The following is a 13,241-nucleotide window of genomic DNA, read 5'->3' on the forward strand; positions in this document are numbered from 1 at the left end:
CTGCAAATTAACATCAGTGGCTAAGGGCAGAACTTGGCCCTTGCTTATTTGTAACTCCCACCAAAATCAATAGAAGCTGAGAGCACGAGTTTGAGAGCACATTTTGACCTTGGATACCTTGGCCCCTTTTTGTAAGGGAGCCAGGTGAATTAAAGAAAAAGGCTAATAGTAGCTGTGTTTTAAAAAGTTCACAAGGCTGCAATAGTGTTAGATTACCACCAAATTTTCTATATTTAAGTTCCTTTCAGCTAAATAAATCATGCTATAACACTGATGCAAATTTGTCCATGAGTAAAGTTACATGCATACTTGTTTTCATCATTGAGCTCTAGATTTCCATTAAAAGTATTCTTTTAAGATCAGGATACAAAAATGAATTAATTATAGGACTGATAGGTACTAAATTTGTAAGGCTAGAGATGATCATAGAAGTTTATCATTTGTATTCAAATACTTGACATACTCAGAATGAATTTACCTTCCCTGGCAAAACTGTCCCAACAGAAGGCATAATTGTCACAGGAGAATCTTCTGGCACAAGGAATTCAAAGGAAGTGGGTCCAACAGGGGCAATTTCCCCTTTGCCGATCCTTGGGACAGCGTGCGTAAAGCGGTTGAGGTTCACATGTCCATTTATCACATACAGTGTTGCTGTAGATACATCATTTAAAGCTGTTGCTGCAAACTTGACTAAGGAATGAGACAACTCAAGAGGTGGGTGGACTCCAACTGCTTTGCATGACAGCTTGAATTGTCTAAAAATAAACATACCATAAATTGTCTCAGCACAAACAGAGCATCTTAAACAGCCCAGAAGCCTGGGGACCTGACTCTGTAGCTCTTATTCAAGCAGGATTCCTATCGAATGCAATGGAAGTTTTGCCTAAGGATGGCACAATGAGGCAAATATGGTATTTGTTTTAAAATGAGCAACTCCCTAGAGAAGCTGTACCTGAATTATCTCTCTGAACTTCTGAATAGAAATGCAGTGAGATGCAATCTGAAAGTTTGTGCCTTACGCCTTCACTATTATAGAGCATCACCTGGCACAGATGATGAGCATCTTCAGAAGAAACGTGCACAGGACCCATGTAAAGCTTCAGTAATTCCACCAAGAAAAGGGGTTGGGAGGAAGTTGCAGGTAAAGAAAATAAGAGGCAAATTTATAGCTGGAGGCATACAGTATTGATGGACTTGGGTGAGGTAGGAGGAGAGCTGGCAAAAAGGCAATAAATTAACTCAGTAAAGACTTGAACCTGGCAGGCAGGCAGGCACTGAGCACCTCTTGTACGACACAAAGCTCCTGCCTCTGCCAATGTACAGACAGCCTAGACTCTGGGACTTAATTATCAGACTCTGATCTTGACTCTAGAACTCCACCATTGATTCAAAGTAACACTTCTACCTTTACTCATTTGTGTTTCCAGATTCTTAACATACCTATTAATCTCCGACTTGCAGGTCAGCTCAAAACTGTATTCTTTTGCCTTGTTGGCTTTGAAGATTATGTCCAGGTTCAGGCTTTCCAGGGGGAGGAGAGTTCCAAACCCATCACTCGGTTGAATTTCTACAAACTTCAAAATGACAAAAAGAAATCTTGTGTATTACAATGTAACAAAGGGTAAGGGCACGAGAAACACATGCCTGAGGAACTTCGGCCCGAGACACTCATCTGAGGAATAGTGTCTGTGGGTGACTAGAATTCTGTGCAGGCTTCTAGTTCTAGAATAACTTGGAAGGTTGCAATTTCAATTTACCTTTCCTGCTGCAACTGATTTCTCATCTTGGACAACATGTGACCAAGCAGTAAAATTCTATCACCTCAGATTTCAATGGAGTTGACATTTGAGAAAGCAGAAAGCCTGAAAGGAAATCCTGACTTATTGTCCATGGTAACCATCCTATTCTTATGTAGCTATTAGGGCTGTTGATTTTTAATCACAGTTAACTCATGCAATTAACTCAAAAAAAATCAATCATGATTAATTGCAGTTTTAATTGCACTGTTACATTTCAATTGGTATTCTATAGTTTATTACATATTTTGGATTTTTTCCTACATTTTCAAATATATTGATTTAAATTACAACACAGAATACAAAGTGTACAGTGCTCATTTTATTTTATTTTTTACAAATATTTGCACTGTAAAAATGATAAAAGAAATAGTATTTTTCAATTCACCTTATACAAGTACTGTAGTGCAATCTCTTTATTGTGAAAGTGCAGCTTACAAATGCACATTTTTGTTGTTACATACCTGCACTCAAAAACAAAACAATGTAAAACTTTAGAGCCTACAAGTCCACTCAATCCTACTTCTCGTTCAGCCAATCGCTAAGACAAACAAGTGTGTTTACATTTACAGGAGATAATGCTGCCCACTTCTTATTTACAAGGTCACCTGAAAGTGAGAACAGGCGTTCGCATGGGACTTTTGTAGTCCGCATTGCGAGGTATTTACATGCCAGATGTGCTAAACATTCATATGCCCCTTCATGCTTTGACCACCATTCTGGAGGACATGCTTCCACGCTGATGACACTCGTTAAAAAAATAATGCGTTAATTAAATTTGTGACTGACCTCCTTGGGGGAGAATTGTATGTCTCCTGCTCTGTTGTACCTGCACTCTGCCATATATTTCATAAAAAGAAAAGGAGTACTTGTGGCACCTTAGAGACTAACCAATTTATTTGAGCATAAGCTTTCGTGAACTACAGCTCACTTCATCGGATGCATACTGTGGAAAGTGTAGAAGATCTTTTATACACACAAAGCATGAAAAAATACCTCCCCCCACCCCACTCTCCTGCTGGCAATAGCTTATCTAAAGTGATCACTCTCCTTACAATGTGTATGATAATCAAGCTGGGCCATCTCCAGCACAAATCCAGTGCTGGAAATGGCCCACCTTGATTATCATACACATTATAAGGAGAGTGGTCACTTTAGATAAGCTATTACCAGCAGGAGAGTGGTTTTTGGGGGGGGGGGAGGGGCGGGGAGGTGAGAAAACCTGGATTTGTGCTGGAGATGGCCCAGCTTGATTATCATTCACATTGTAAGGAGAGTGATCACTTTAGATAAGCTATTGCCAGCAGGAGAGTGGGGTGGGGGGAGGTATTTTTTCATGCTTTGTGTGTATAAAAGATCTTCTACACTTTTCACAGTATGCATCCGATGAAGTGAGCTGTAGCTCACGAAAGCTTATGTTCAAATAAATTGGTTAGTCTCTAAGGTGCCACAAGTACTCCTTTTCTTTTTGCGAATACAGACTAACACGGCTGTTACTCTGAAACCATATATTTCATGTTATAGCAGTCTCGGATGATGACCCAGCATGTTGTTCTTTTTAAGAACACTTTCACTGCAGACTTGACAAAATGCAATGAAGGTACTAATGTGAGATTTCTAAAGGTACTACGGCACTTGATCCAAGGTTTAGGAATCTAAAATGCCTTCCAAAATCTGAGAGCGATGAGGTGTGGAGCATGCCTTCAGAAGTCTTAAAAGAGCAACACTCCTATGCAGAAACTACAGAACCCGAACCACCAAAAAAGAAAATCAACCTTTGGCTGGTGGTATCTGACTCAGATGATGAAAACAAACATGCGTTGGTCTGCACTGCTTTGGATCATTATTGAGCCGGAACCCATCATCAGCATGAAAGCATGTCTTCTGGAACGGTGGCTGAAGTATAAAGGGACATATGAATCTTTAGCGCATCTGGCATGTAAATATCTTGAAACACCGGCTACAATAGTGCCATGCAAATGCCTGTTCTTACTTGCAGGTGACACTGTAAACAAGAAGAGGGCAGCATTGTCTCCTGCAAACGTAAACAAACTTGTTTGTCTGAGCGATTGGCTGAACAAGAAGTAGGACTCAGTGGACTTGTAGGCTCTAAAGTTTGACATTGTTTTATTTTTGAATGCAGTTATTTTTTTGTGCATAATTCTACATTTGTAAGTTCAACTTTCATGATAAAGACATTGCACTACAGTATTTGTATTACGTGAATTGAAAAATACTATTTTATTTTACAGTGCAAATATTTATAATAAAAATAAATATAAAGTGAGCACTGTACACTTTGTATTCTGTGTTGAAATTGAAATCAATATATTTGAAAATGGTATTCTATTATTGTTGAACAGCACGATTAATTGTGATTAATTTTTTTAATCACTTGTCAGCCCTAATAACTATCCCCCTGCAAGATTGAATGAGATGCGAGAAAGATATCAACTACCTTTCCTACCTCACTAGGGAGTTGTGAGGATAAATCCATTAATGCTTATGAGGTGCTCAGATAGATGAGGCCCAATATGCTGCATATAGCTCTCACAACACTTCTTCCAGAGTCTTCTGGTTTGATCAAGGAAGGAAGATTTCATTAGACTGCTATGACAATTGATACTTGTTTAAAAGCCATATGAGTGGCCTGTACTATTTGTATGCAGCCATTAAAATAGATTGCATGCCAATTTTTCCTGCATGAATGCTTTTTAAAATGAATAAGCAGTGCTGTATGAGTCAGGATCCCAAGAAGTCTCAGATCTTCAGTGCTGCTGCTATAAATGACAGCTTAAGCTTCAGCGCCACCTGCATATCTGAGAAATGAAGCTCTGATGTAACTGCAACTGATCCTGACATCTTATGTCAGCAGCCTCTTTGGTTTTCATTCTCTGAGAAGGCTGGAGAGCGAGTCATTTCCCCAAGTTGCCAGGTTCTCCCTAGCACTTAATGAAGCTTCAGCCCAACCTGCTGTGCCCTGGAGGCTTCATTCAGCAGGCATCTTCCTTTGACCTGATGCTTGAGTAGTTGATTTCCAAAAAGGCCCCAAAAGTCTTAGCCCTCAGGACCCTGTGGTCTCCAATGTTTGCTTTAGCTTAAATGACCATTTAGAATTAAAATTCTCCTCACTCTTGTTAAGTTAGACACCTTTCTTGCTAATAAGGGATTGATTTGTTGCATGCCTGCAGCATACATGTCAGCAGCACCAGCAGCTGTCTCTGTCAAGTCAGGCTTAACAGTCTTACAGAGTTCAGTATTTGAAGTAGATTTTCTGCTCTGAAGAGAGACCTGATGGAAGTGGCACTGTTGGGGTCCTGTGTCTTTTGGGAACCCCATCTTGGATTTGTGTGGTTAGAAAGCTTTTAAAAGATGTAGGGCTTGCTTTAATTGCCACATCATAAACTCACCAGGGGTCTGAGTGTCAAGCTGGGTGAGCTCGTGCTCCAACATCCCCATTACTTTGGTATTAAAAATTCTGCAGGGCAAATTATACCCTCACTGAGACCTGCACAGTCTTCTTAGCATTCAGCCAGGTTGCAGAGGATAACTGGGATTTGCAGGGTAATTTGAGTTGAGCAGGTATAATTGAGGCCGGAGTTTGTCCTGCAGAATTTTTAATGCTGGTGATAATGCACGAACCAGAAAGAACACAGTCGAGCCCAGGTTGTTTGCAGAGCTGGAAGTCAGAAAAACATGGTCACTTGAAAACTGAGCAAATTTGATCTGGAATCACTGAGACATGATAACCAGGAGCCCCACCTGTCTTGGAAGTCTTACTAAAATCAGGATATCATGTCTACTGCTTCCCCTCTGTCCTCTAGGCCAGTAACCCTGTCCAAGATCCATGACAGTAAGTCACAAGCTTCATTTGCACTCAAAGTTTCAACATTTCACAAGAATAAAATATATTTAAAACAAAGGAAGGGGGGAAAACCCAGCCAGGTACCTCAGGGAGTCCAACAAATCCAAACTCTTGTGGCAGGATGGATTTGTTTGTTAGAGTTATGGTTGTCTGAACAGCTTCATAGATAGTGCAGTAACCAAAATTCACTTCAGCTGGGCTGATTTCCAAATCAGAGGTAGTAACAATTGCATGGACAATAAATTCAACGGGCTTAGTCTGAAACGAGATTGAAAGTACTGAGTAAGAACTGCAGCAGTGGGCACGAACTAGGGTATATGAATTAAGTGAAAAGATTTCCAAAAAGACACTGTGAATTAAGATATTCTATTCTATTCCTCGACAGCAATTTAATTTAAGTAGCATTCTTATTTTGAACTTCAGTTTATCATGGTTCTTAACAACAAGCAATTGAAACATGCCTATTTTATAACTAAAATTGCCAAAAGAATCACTAGGTATTTCAGATTCCATATGTTGGAATGTAGTCACACCTGCATTTGTATGAAATATGAATTCTAAGATACATGTACATTTGCTGTAAAATGTTTTATATTTTCAGAATAAAACTGTGTGCTATGGTACCTAAAAGCTCTCTGGAACATAAGAATTCCTCAGTGAATAAGTGAGCACCTTCCTTAACTATTCAAAGTCTAGGGTTTGCATTTTGAAGAGGCTTGATAGAAAATGACTTTACACAACTAACCATCTATTATACCATTTTGAGCATCTTTTAATTAATTTAATCACAGACTTCCACTAATACACAAAGGTTCAAACTGAGATTTGGTATCACCAAGTGCAACTCCACTGAACTCAATGGAATTGCACCTGCTGACATCAGGTGTGAATTTGGCCCAAAGAGTATCTAATATCAGTACTAGAGCTATGCTCTGGATCAGTGAGGACTAGATTCTGCCACCCTACTCATTTGGAGGAATACTGCAGTTGACTCCATGAGTAGCCCTGTTGAGTTGGTTTTCCATTAGATTCATCAGCGAGAGGAAGGATTAGTACTTCATCAGTTGTCCTACTGATTTGATTTCAAAGGGATGGCTAACCGCATAACTCCTGTCTGTAAGGTGTCAGAATCTGGCCCTGAAGCAGCACAGAATTATTGAGATTTCCACACTCTTTGCAATTCTAGGCTGCTTGGACTGTGGAGAGCCTGTTAAAATTTAAATCTTCTACTACTTGCAACACACAATAACACTAACCTTATCAGCAATCTTTATTGTCATTGGAACTTCCAGAACCCTGGTTTCTGTGTCAAAATATTTTCCTGCATCTTCTGGGAGAGAGTGCCTGAAATAGAAAAATGTATTTATTTTTCTTAAGGACAACCTAACTGCTCTCTAGCTAAGGAGGAATAATTGAGTCTTCAGTGCCTATATTTTGAATCAAGTACAAGTTTAAGACAACTGAGTTTAGTTAAGATCCAAAAGGTATATTCATCAACATTCTAATCCAGCAAAGCACTTGGATTCAAATAGACCACTCAGATTCTTACATGCTTCACTGGACTGGGCCTAAATTAAAGTCTTTGTATGAATTTGAATATGCCAATGCTGGGGAAGAGCATGGAGGGAGTTTCCAACCAAAAAATACGATAACCTAGGAGAATATGCCTCTGTCCAAGAGACAGATAATGCAGCTGTGTCAGAGGTAAAGCAGACTTGTCGTATCTTTCATACAGAAAGATCATCCCTCACTATGCAGGTAGCTATAAATCAGCTTTCATGAGGATAATTAGCAATGTGATGTTCGTATTAATAGATCTGACTAAGGCCCAATTTTCCAAAGACAAGCTCCTTTTAAAAAACCCAGTTTAGGAGCCTATGGGCGTTATTACTCAATGGGACTTGTTCTCGTAAGGAACATTAATTGCTTTTGAAAATGCCATCCCCATCTCCAGTGGGAATTGAGTGCCTAATTCTCTGAGGCCCCTTTGAAACTCCCAGATTTAAGTTCATATTTAGGCATTTGGGAGGCCTGATTTTCAAAAGTAAGGAACACCCATAAGCTTCCAATTAATTCAATATTGCTCTAATAAAAATTGGTTATTGCTAAATATTTCAAACTGTTGAAAAGGCCATAATAACACAGTTAATGTCTGTTTGAAACATGGGACAAACCACAACAGAAAAGGTTTAGTGCTTCAGTGATCTCTCTTCATGGCTACTAACTTCTTTGCATTTAGCTAGGAAATGTGGGGAAAATTAAAACAAGCATAAAAGCTAATCTTTCAATCAGACATGGGCCATAGCCACCAAGGTTGGTTCCAGAACTCCAAATTCTCCAAACTTCTAGCGCGCCTGGATAGAGGAGTAAATGCTCTGCTGGAATGGGAGCAATTTATTCCAACAAATGAATAGTGTAAATGTTACTACTAGTCCAGGCTATTTCCTACTGTTTTATTTCTATTTAAATGTTATGCTGGAACGAAAAAGCTGGACATGAAAAGGGTCTAGTTTGATAGGTGCATGAAATTCCCATTAATGCTAATGAGACTAAGACCCAGATGTGTGTTTTGCCTGTATTACTAAAGGAGCCGATTATACAGCAGGGTTTTATTTACAGGCATTTTAGTAAAGTATTTCCAAAACTGCTCCTCTATTTTTTTACTAGCAAAACCTTTATGGCCATAAATAGGAATTAAAACTTGCTTTGTAATCAGTATCTAAGCCTCCTGCATTCTGGCCGCAGTCATGAGTACGTGAGTAAACCAACCTAGGCAATCTGTTCCTGTTGACATTGATGTTAATTAATTACCAGTCCCTCTGAGTCAGTATCAATGGGATCACAACACAAGGGAAAGACATAAATAAAGACAGGCTGCAGAAATGAAACAAACATGAAGACCAACAGCCCTTTGTCTGATTACATACCAGATTTGTCATTAGCAGGGAATGTGTGAGCTTCAGTTGCTGAAACTTCTCACTCTCGTACAGCCCAATTTCAGAGTTTTCAAGCAAAGTCAGTACAAAAGCTCTATTATTTTTAGATCTATGTGCCTATTTATAAAGCTGGACCCTTAGAGCATTGGAGTGAATAGTTTCCCATACTTAAGTCTCCACAGTGATACTATTTCTGCTACCAGCTCTCTAGATAGGTTTCCTCCACAAACACCACTGATTGCAGAACAGTGAGTCAAAAAGACATTTTTCACAAAGAAATGTTTAGGCCCCTGTTAATCGTCACTGCAATTGCATATCTACTCTTTAAAGATAGTGTTGTTCATACGTCTTCCTTCTTTAGTTTGTGCCCCTTTCCCTCATTGATTCTACCCTTGCAAATTCAGGATTGCTCCCAACATTATATTCTCTAGTTTTCTTACAAGGCCCAAAAAATGGGCTTTCACCACTATCCTGGAGAGACTAGTGCACTGCCTAACAGAACTTGTGGTCAGGAAGGATTTCCTGATATTCAGCCTAAATTTTCTTTCACCTAGTTATTTCTAGTTAAACATCCATGTAGCACATTAAAAAATTCCTTTGCTTGTCCTCTGCGAGACCATGCTGTTTCAGGTGCAGCAGGTACTCCAGGATGAGTGGGATGGGCACCTGGAGTGGAAGTGTGCAATGCTGAGCACACCAGAATGTGAACCTTTTCCACTTTGCTAGGTAGTGGCCCTAGTGGAGGGTTTTCTGCTGCCGAGTAGTACCTCTCTTACTGGGTCCGAGCAGAGGAGCTCCATGGGGTTTAGCCATGAAGCTTCCAGGCCGTGAGATGGAGGGACTGAGGTTGGGGTGATGAAGACAACCATGGTCCTGAGTGATCAGGTCGGGGAGGAGTGGCAATGTGATCAGGGCGTCCACTGACGCCTCCAGGAGCGTGGTGTAACAATGTTGGCGAGGCCATGCTGGTGCGACCAGAATTAACTCCGCTCTGTCTCTGTGGACCTTGAGTAGGACCTTGTACTCGAGGGAGATCGGGGGAAAGGCATACAACAGGTTGCTTCCACAGGGTAGCAGGAACATCTCTGTGATCGAGCACAGGCTGTGTTTCTGGAAGGAGCAGAACATTTGGCACTTTCTGTTGCTCCAGGTGACAAACAGGTCGACCTGGGGACACCCCCACCTTTGGAAGATAGAGTGTACATCATCTGGGCGGATGGACCACTCGTGATTGTGGAAGGATCTGCTGAGGTGGTCTGCCAACTTGTTCTGGGAACCTGGGAGATAGAATGCTTCCAGGTGTTTAAGATGGAAATCTCACTCCTTCTTCGTCCTGGGGTAGAGAGCTCTGCAGATTTTGCACCTTTCTGTCTCATGCGCCTCCCCCACACACTTCAGGCATGGGTCATGGAAGTCGCCTGTTGGCATAGGCTTGCTGCAGGTTCCGCAGGGCTTAAACCCTTGGGACCGAGGCATGCCACGGAACCCAAGGAAGGGGTCGGGGCCTGGGGGGAAAAACTCCACTACCAAACCTTATCTATCAACTATATACAACTGTCACTAACTGTGAACTAGAAACTACAACTACAAACTAGAAGATATGCTAGGGGAAGCACTTGCTACGCAAGCGACCGCAGTTCCAGTGATGGTCACTGGTGGTAAGAAGGAACTGAGGAGGGACCAGGTCGGCAGGGGCACATATTCAAAGCCTTGAAGGTGCCACGCCAGGGGCTCCACAGCCGACCTGACGGGAGCTGCTAAGGGAAAACTTTCCGATGACTGCACACAGCGCGAGTGCACACCTAATTGGAATCAATATGAACAATGACTCGAAGAACAGAAAGTTAATCCAACCAATGTCAATGAGATTATTCCAGAATCTTTGTGAAACCTTGGGTCATTTATAAATATGTTTATGGAGGCTGTCAAAAAATGACACTTACTGTTTGTATCCTTAAAGACTAGTTAACGAGCAAATGAGATTGCTTGTCATAAACAGAAGCGTGATGTAGTGTTGGTATTTTTCTTTAGTTTATATTGGCATTTACTTTTCAATCTGTAAAGGTTAGGTATATATTCTGGCATTGAGAGTTGAAGATTTTAAACGTTTTTGCAAAAACAAATTTTCCATAGATACACATTCCTGGAATATTCTTCTTTTGCATTCCTAAATCTTCTAATGGAGAAATTAGCGTCTGTGTCCCACAATGTTCAGTAAAGGAGGTCACTTCAAGCTGTTGAAGAGGCAACCTCCTGAGATCTGTTCCTAGTGGAGTTCAGTATGCTTGATATTATTTACCTTTTTATTAATATGGAGTGACTTTAAAAATACATATATTGTTTCTAACATTTCTGCAATACATAGTTCTATTTTACTTTTTATGCAAGGTGGTCTGCAAGCTATCACCAGGTAAAGTCACACAGGTATGTCTACACTGCAAAAAAACCAAAACAAACATGGCAGAAAGTCTCAGAACTCAGGTCTACCCACTTAAGCTTGTGCTATGGTGCTAAAAATAGCAGTGTAGACATTCCTGCTTGGGCTCTGAGGATACCTCTACATGGCAAAAAAAACCAACCAACCAACCAACCCCCATGGTGGCAAATCTCAGAGTCTTGGTCTACAGACTGGGCCTCACAGGGCTCATGCTATGGTGCTAAAACCAGCAGTGTATATGTTCCTGTTTGGGCTGGAGCAGGCTCTGAGACCCACTCACCTCACCAGACTTCAGAGCTCAAGCACCAGCCCCGGCAAGAATGTCTATGCTGCTATTTTTAGCACCATAGCGCAAACCTGAGTCTATAGACCCACTGCCATGTTTTTATTTTGTTTTTTACAGACACTGACATTAGGCTGCCAGTGTCTACAGAATCTGTTCCAACCTTCAAGAAACCAAGAAGCAGAATACTTGGGGAATTCTGGTAATTGGTAAATGAGAAATCTTGCTTTTAAATAGGCTGAAATCATGACTGTCGCAAGAAGGAGTACAATTACAGTACATGTCCTATGACTAAGTATTGGGATGTGCACTGAAGACTGAGAGCTCCCCAAGCCCTCCCAGCCTTCTTATCACACACTTATCATTCCTGCTCAACACATTTAAAGCTTAATTTAAAAATAAATAGACTATTCCTTCTTTTGAGGAGCCTGAATTTGTCGTGCTGAACCAATTAGGTATTTGCATAAATGTGTCACTAGCTCAGCATTATACATCAAGCATATACCATAAAAATACCCCACCTCCCATGCTGTACCATACAGATCAGTTTCAAAGGAGTGTGTGTGTGTAGCTTTCCCATTTTTCAAATGCAGATTAACATTTTTAATCCACGTTGTGCTTCTATCCATTCAGCAAATGTAATAGTGTTTCACAGAATCTGAAGTTTAGGAACTGGAAACTGTCATAATGGTGATAACTGTTGTTGTAATGGGATAGAATTGGCTATGTAGGAAGAATTGTAACATTTATATTTTCTTTGAAAATTATGCTGTTAAAAGCTTTGGCGTCTGACTTTAGATTTTCATTTTAGATCTGAGGGTCTAATTTTTGGAGTGGCTGAGTGCAAATGGGTGAAAATCTGACCCTACTGAAATCAATGAGACTAGAATTTTTACCTCACAACTCCAGATAAAGTCAATGAGAAAGGCAGATGCTCAGCACCAATGGAAATCAGATTAAAAGTCTGATTCTACTCTCACTATCACTGCTGTAAATCCGGAATAATTTCACTGATGCAACTGGTTTTACAACAGATTCAAAGGGATGTGACAGGAGAATCAGAACCTAACCATTCAATTTATACTTGAACAGGAAATTACTCACTAAATTCTGTTTAAAAAGTGATTATAGCCTTAGTCAGAGAATGGTCAGTAAAAGACCATGTCATTTAAATAGCCGAATGGATCTCTTGGTTTATATAGCTGTTCTCTTCTGTTTATATACATAGCCTTCTTGTGAAAGGGTGGCAGAGAATCTTGCTGGACTAAGGCTTTTGACATGTTTAAGAATAGAAGGTGGTATTATTTTAAATATAGAAAACAATCCCAAAATGAGAGGTGAAAACCTTTATAACCTCTCCGAGGAAAGGTATACAATAATGTGAGTATGCAGCAGCAAGTTTGGCTATTCTGCATGTGCTCTGTAGCCACTTGTTCAGGGGTTAACTAATTAGTGATCTTTGACTAGAAGGCACACCCATGAGAGAGTGAAATACCTTTTCAAACATGTGACACTGATGTGTGTCTCACTGTTCTGAAAGAAAAGGAGTACTTGTGGCACCTTAGAGACTAACCAATTTATTTGAGCATGAGCTTTCGTGAGCTACAGCTCACTTCATCAGATGCATACCGTGGAAACTGCAGCAGACTTTATATATACACAGAGAATATGAAACAATACCTCCTCCCACCCCACTGTCCTGCAGGTAATAGTTCTGAAAGAGTAGCTTCCCCCACAATGACAGAAGTAACCAACTAGGATTGCAACTGCTAAGATTTTCACACTGTTGCTGTCACCACAGGGAAAGTATTACTGCATAGGAATGTAATCCAAGTCAATTTCCTCCTTGGACTCTGACATCTCAGAAGAATAGAGGAGAAGGAGGAGAGAAGGGGAGAGTGCTTGAAAGGGCCAAATTCAGTAC

The 13,241-nt window shown here is 40.5% G+C and overlaps 1 protein-coding gene across 1 annotated transcript in view; it reads right to left on the reverse strand.

Annotated features, from left to right (window-relative positions):
* CFAP74 (cilia and flagella associated protein 74) overlaps window positions 1-13,241 on the reverse strand; it is a 105,299-nt gene that overhangs the window by 13,228 nt on the left and 78,830 nt on the right. Inside the window, exons 23-26 of the mRNA XM_077837397.1 lie at window positions 6,918-7,005; window positions 5,746-5,919; window positions 1,441-1,574; window positions 479-755 (exon numbers count right to left, since the gene is read on the reverse strand). Of these exons, the coding sequence (XP_077693523.1) occupies window positions 479-755; window positions 1,441-1,574; window positions 5,746-5,919; window positions 6,918-7,005 (673 nt within the window). The remainder of the gene's footprint in view (window positions 1-478; window positions 756-1,440; window positions 1,575-5,745; window positions 5,920-6,917; window positions 7,006-13,241) is intronic.

Source organism: Eretmochelys imbricata, chromosome 18, assembly GCF_965152235.1.
Source record: "Eretmochelys imbricata isolate rEreImb1 chromosome 18, rEreImb1.hap1, whole genome shotgun sequence".
NCBI lineage: Eukaryota > Metazoa > Chordata > Testudines > Cheloniidae > Eretmochelys > Eretmochelys imbricata.